The 6,453-nt window shown below is 39.5% G+C and overlaps 1 protein-coding gene across 1 annotated transcript; it reads right to left on the bottom strand.

Annotated features, from left to right (window-relative positions):
• Window positions 1-1,417: 1,417 nt before the first annotated feature.
• On the bottom strand, window positions 1,418-6,041 carry RPA3 (replication protein A3, 14kDa). The gene is made up of 4 exons (XM_006834257.1): window positions 5,895-6,041; window positions 4,648-4,722; window positions 2,491-2,599; window positions 1,418-1,500 (listed from the first exon to the last, which is right to left on the bottom strand). The coding sequence occupies exons 1-4, from the start codon at window positions 5,991-5,993 to the stop codon at window positions 1,418-1,420; spliced, it is 366 nt and encodes a 121-aa protein (XP_006834320.1). The 5' UTR covers window positions 5,994-6,041.
• Between the last annotated feature and the right edge of the window lie 412 nt (window positions 6,042-6,453).

The raw sequence follows: 6,453 nt of genomic DNA, 5'->3' as shown, positions 1-6,453 counted from the left end.
AGACTGTTAACCAAAAGGCTGGCAGCCAGTTAATCACCAGGACTGGGAATGTGGGGGCACTGGAGTAATGATGCCTAAAGGGTATGGGGTTTCTCTTTGGGGTGATGAAAATGCTGTAAAATTGGTTATGGAGATGACTGCACCAACACTGAGTACACAAAAATACAGAAACCAAAATAGCATTCTCATTATTTCAACTTATTATACAGGGGTAGCTCAAAGGAAGGCTTCAAGCAGGGTACCGTCAATGTTTAGCTCCTATGTTATTTAGCCCACTGTTACAACAGTGTAATTGAGTCTGGCTGATATCTTTTCTATCCTTAGACAACTATAATTGTCGTCATTTCCTGTAATAAAATGCATATTATGCATACCATGTAAAGGCCCCTTGATTAAACTGCATTGTATTTGAGAGATAAAAGTTGGAAATAAGGTTGTATCAATTAGATATATTTTCAGTAATATACAATCTAAACTAATCTGGATTCGCTTATTTCCTCCTTGAACAGAATGGGTCATGCCATAAAATCCAGTGGGCCATAATAGACATTTTATATCACCCTCTATCCTGATGTGGCACTGTGGGTTAATGAGCCAGACTGCATAGCCGTTTGAACTGCAAAGCGGGCGGTTCAAGCGCACCAGCTGCTGCTTGGAAACCCTATATAGGGTCGTTATGTGTTGGAATCAGCTCGACAGCATTTAACATCCTACACTTGCCACATTCCTCCTGCTCACCTTCAACAGTAACAGTACTTGGTGGCATGTGAACAAGAATTCTATAAGGATAATGACAGCTGAAAGAAAAAAATTAAATGATTCCACCAGCTTCTTTAATGACCATATAGTCCTTGTTTGGTCCAAGATAAAGCTGTTTTAAAATCCTGAAAAAGAGATACTTCACAACTTAACAAAAGATGTAGGAGTCCGTTTGTTCTAATTGCCAAGGAGGTAATTAATAAGGTGTCACGTGAGGTAAGGTGCAAAACTGTGACTTCATCCAGTGTTTCATACTGGACGACTGGTAGGTCAAAGCCCTGACATTATAGCTCAGGTTGGTACTTGAATACAGGAATAAAATAAAAAAATCATGAAATGACCAACAGCATTTATCATATTAATATTTATTAATAAAATAGAAAACTAAATTCCAGGAAACAACTACTTTGCTCTTGTATTTCATCTGATTGTATACTAGAGAAGAGATCCTTTTTCATATATGAAGACCATTCCTCCTTAGGTGAGAAATGTCAGCATATAAATTCTATTAAGAACTATAGCTTGAAGTATCTGCAGTTAGGTAATAAAATAAAAAACAGAGCAAATTAAGTTCTGGAAACCACAGAAATCCTTCCCTCAAACACCAGAGGTCTCTTTATTAGTCTGTAACATCGTATTAACAATCATAAAAAGTTCATCAATCATACTTCACAATCCCCATAGGAAAAAACTGAGGAAATTCCTGGGTAATTTTTATAGCTTCATTGTAGAGTCCAAGATCTGAAAGAAATATTTTAGCAAACACTTAATATACAGTGGAATGTTATAATATCAATTATCATCTAAGAGGTTGTTTTCTTTCTCTTTTAGAGGTCAACTTATTTTTATGATGTAATTTCTGAAGATAAAATATGTACAATTGTATTTATTTAACTGTGACTCCAAAAATGGAAAGGACCTGGGGACGGGAGGCCATCCAAGAATCTGGGTGTGGTACTGCAGGGTAATGTGCTGGACCACAAGGTCAGTTTGAACCCCATGGGTCGGAACCAATTTGACAGCATTTAACAACATAGGCAGTTTCTACATGGTGATGTTTTATGTTTTCATGCATTGTTTGATGCCTTCAATCCATACATCAAAAACAAAACCAACAACAAAAGAATTGACAGTATTTTTGTTACCATATTTTACAAACTTCTCTTTCTACTATTAATTAGTTTTCACTCAGTTTTCTAAGTATGTAAGTACTACTTAGAAGCAGACCAAAATGTCCTCTCATTGCCAGAAATTTCTATAGAAGTTAAAAATGTGACAGGACAGAGATTCAAAACAAAAACATATCTTGTTAGGAATAAAATTGGTTTCCTATTACACCACATAACATGGAGGAACCTGGAGGGCATAATACTGAGAGAAACTATTTGTTGTTATATGCCTTCAAGTTGGTTCCGACCCACAGTGACTCTGTATAGGGTTTTCAGGGGTCGACTGGTGGGTTTGAACTGCTGATCCTTCAGTTGCAAAGGGGCAGATACTGTATGAGACTACTGCTGTAAAAATTTATGCAAAGGTTATCATTCTATAATACATTTTCTATGATGACTACCCACAGGGAAGGGAGAATTCTTCACTGGGTAGAGTATAGATATGTTAACTTGGATGACAGGGAAGGCTGTTAAAAAGAAAAGGACGGAAAGGAAAAAAAAAAAAGGGAAACAATTATTTTCCTAGTATACAAACCCATAAAATATTGGAGTGCTTATTTACCAAAAGGATGGCTATCTTCTTTAAACTGGACGTAAGATGCACACATGACAGTTGCCTTGGCTGTTACTCGTCCAACTACTTCCACAATTCCAGAGATTTCCTCATCAAGCTAAGTAGAAAACAAACTGTGTAAGACATTGTTCAGTTGGTTATTAATTTGGAAAATTGTTAACAGTTCATGAAACAAGATCATAAAAAAATTTAACAATGCAATAATTTGAACTATGACTTGCTAAATATGTTTTATTACAGTCCTGGTGTGGAGATGGAAGATAGGCATTGGATTGTAGCTATCAGGTCAGAGGTTCAAACCTACCAGCCTGTCCTCAGAAACCCTACATACAGGGTCGCTTTGAGTCAGAACCAACTCAGTATCACTTAACAACAGCATGTTGCAAGTCTTATTACCATACATTTAAGACCTAAATCCAGCTACCCAGTTAATTTGAAGGCAAAATCATGCTAAGTTAAAGGTACTAAGAATTTGTACGTTTCTTCAAATTGTTGTTAAGTGCCGTCGAGTAGGTTCCAACCCACAGCGACCCTGAACAAGGTTTCCGAGGATGTAAATCTTTTATGGGAGCAGAAATCCTCATCTTTCTCCCACGGAGCAGCTGGTAGTTTCAAACTGCTAACCTTGTGGTTCGTGGCCCGATTCGTAACCACTACGCTACCAGAGCTCCTTTCTCTTCAAATAGCAATGTTTAAAAGGATCCATTAGGTAGACTCATTCTATTATCTGATACTTAGTACAGTATATTCTATATATAGAGTCCTGGTGTTGTGCTATAGAATACACATTGGCCCACAAGGTCAGTTTGAACCACAAGGTCGGCAGTTCAAACTCACCTGCTACTTCTTGGAAATCCTATATAGGGTCGATATAAGTCGGAACTGACTTGACTGCTTTAACAACAGATGGTACATGGATTTGTCTTCAGAAAATAAGACAAAAATGTTTTTAAGCATATTAAAGATAAATAAGGAATCACTGAATATACATGTAAATAAAAATAGAAAATAGAATGGAAAAAACAGAACTCTTGAGGGAAAAAGTGAATAAACATGGAAGATTTATCTCAAATGGTTTTAAGGTCTTAAAGAATGAGAATCCAGCATTAAAGGTATATATTCAATATATTCAAGAATCAGGGTGCTCAAAGAATCATCGAATGGAAACATAAAATAAACATACAAAAATAACAAAAAAATTATGGGTAAATTCTATTTATTATCTTTTAATTACATTTTTACATACACTCTTTGAAGCCTCCTCAAATAATATAAAGTAAAACCCTGTGCTATAGAGCAACCTTGTGTAGGAGAAAGAAGAACTGTTTCTTAGAAGCCAAGATGGTGAGCCTTCGTTTCTCATACTTCGGACATATTACCATGAGGGACCAGTTCCTGAGAAGGACATTATATAAAGTGGAGGATCAGTGAATAAGAAGAAGACCCCCCCCCCCCCAAAGAGATAGATTGCCACAGTGGCAGCAGCAGTGAGCTCAAATGTAATAACAATTGTGAGGTTGGCGCAGGACCAGACAGTGTTTTGTTCTGTTGTGATAAAGTCGCTTTAAGTTGGAACTGACTTGATGGCACCTAACAACAATAACAATATATCTTTACTTTCGTACTCAAGAGAAGCTGGTGGGCTTGAACAACCAACCTTGCAGTTAGCAGTCCAATGCTAAATTCATAGTGCTACCAAGTTTCCTTAAAAAGTGAATAGGGGACAACATTGTTGGAATGCTTAATTAAAGGAAAAGTTTGTAAAAGTTCCTGGCTCTGATATTAAATAAAAATGAAAAGGAGGGAACAAAAATTTAATTTCAGAGCCAGGAAGTTTTACAAACTTGCCCTTTATATATTCACTCCAATAATTGGCAACATCAGGAACAAATAAAACCAAGATGAAGAATTACCTACAATACACATAGAATTAGGAGCTCTGGTAGCATAGTGCTTACAAGTCGGGCTGCTAACCTCACGGTCAGGAGTTCAAAACTACTAGCGGTTCCGAGAGAGAAAGATGAGGCTTTCTGCTCCCATAGAGATGTACAGTCTTGGAAACCCTATGCAGGGTCGCTCTGATTTGGAACCAACTCCATGGCATACCACCACCACCACCAGACATAAATTAATACTTAAGCGTACGGGCTCCATCAACTCAATGGTTCCAGTTTTTCCTTCTCCATCTGAAAGAATAAACATTTTTCCAGTGGGATGAATCTAAAAAAGAAACACAATTTTTAGAAGTCCACAAAAAGAAAACGTATAAAATCTCACAAAATAAAGTTTCACAACAGATGAGCAATGAATCCAATTTGCCCAAAACAATTTTTTTTTCTGTTCAAATTATACCAGATCTGGCCACAAGGCACCCAGTTAAATTTGAATATCATATAAATAATGAATAATTTGGGCTTGAACTACAAGGTCAGCAGTTCAAATTCACCAGCTGCTCCTTGGAAACCCTGTATATATATGGTTGCTATGAGCCGATATATGGTTGCTATAAGTCGGAACCTACTAGACGACACTTAACAACAGTATAGTTATCAAAATGTGAGACCTGCTTGCACTTAGGAATTACCAAATGGAATATGGTTTTTAAAATTAGGCCGGATGAAGTTAAGAGAGGACGAATTGCCAGATCTGGGCTCTACCAGAGGCATTTGTGTAAGTGCAGGCAAATTTAGCTTGAACGTTTGCTTTCCACTGTGGCCTTTAAGCATTTGGCTAAACAACAGCCACTACTAGGTTTCTCTGTCTGTGAAGTCAGAATAACATCAATGGCACACAGTTGACATGTAGATGAAATTAACTAGATGAGCCTTTAACATAATAATTTTTTCTTCAACTTTCATGAGATTCAGAGACTATGGGCCTGTTTCTCACCTGTAGGAAAAAGGAGCTGCACCCTCTGGACTCTTTCCAGAAAGTTCTTAGGATTTTATGGATTACATAGTAACACTGGGGTAAAATAAGGCTGCTATAAGATCTGGAAGGAACAATTAAGGAATAATTTATGGAGAAGAGACTTCAGCGAAGAAAACAGGATTGATAAGAGAGAAAGTCCAGAATAAAACAAGCAATTCAGTCAAGTTGTAGTCAACAATCAAATTTGGTTAAAAGAATATTTCAGAAGGTAGACAACAGGTGTCATGTCTATAGCTCCATGAACGGGGTGGAGGTGCTGGAATTTGGAAAGGCGTGGATTCAAAAATACCATTTCCGCGCCATTAAAGAGGTGCCAAAACCCAGGTTTCAATGGTTTAAAACTTCCCTTCTGCAAAATAAAGCTAGGGAGAGCTTTCTGTCCTCCACCCTCCGTTACCCATGCAGTCATCCGGCCTTTCCTTCTAGCCATAAATCGGGGTATCAGAGGAAGGCCTGCGCACCTTTTCTAGCTTCCCAACGAAGCAGACAGGCCGATCGATGAACTGAGCTAGCATGCTGGCGTTGATACGCGATTTCGGCAACTCCATCAGGTCCACCATGATTGCGGTCCAAGACCCAACAGTCGGCGGGAAATCAGCTACAACAAAAACTGTGAGACCGCGGGCGTCTATGGGGAAGATTTCCTCTGCACCAATAGGACCACACCAGCCCTACAAGCCGCCAATCAAACGCGCGGAAAACTCTATCGCACGCGCTCCTAAAGAGATGTATCCGGAAGTGGGGCTCGGCTGCTTAGTGACACGCGGCGTCCCGGAAGTTGGTTGGCCTAGTCCAGAGCGAAATGGACATTAGGGGCGGAACTTGGTAGGGGCGTGGTCTGATGCGCCCCTGCTGCAGTCGCCGGTCTCCCCCGCCGCTACTCGACCCCGGAAGTGGGGTGTCCGGCTCGGGTGCTAGTGCGGCGGGGGACTGCGGCGGGAGCCACAGGTACCTCTTCTCGTGGGAGGCGCTACTGCCTTCCTGCGATCCCTTGTCCCCGCGGGCACAGAGGCGGAAGAG

Source organism: Chrysochloris asiatica, unplaced genomic scaffold (genome assembly GCF_000296735.1).
Source record: "Chrysochloris asiatica unplaced genomic scaffold, ChrAsi1.0 scaffold00010, whole genome shotgun sequence".
Taxonomy (NCBI): domain Eukaryota; kingdom Metazoa; phylum Chordata; class Mammalia; order Afrosoricida; family Chrysochloridae; genus Chrysochloris; species Chrysochloris asiatica.
Note: the sequence above shows the minus strand (reverse complement) of the source record. Positions and strands in the feature narration are given on the sequence as shown.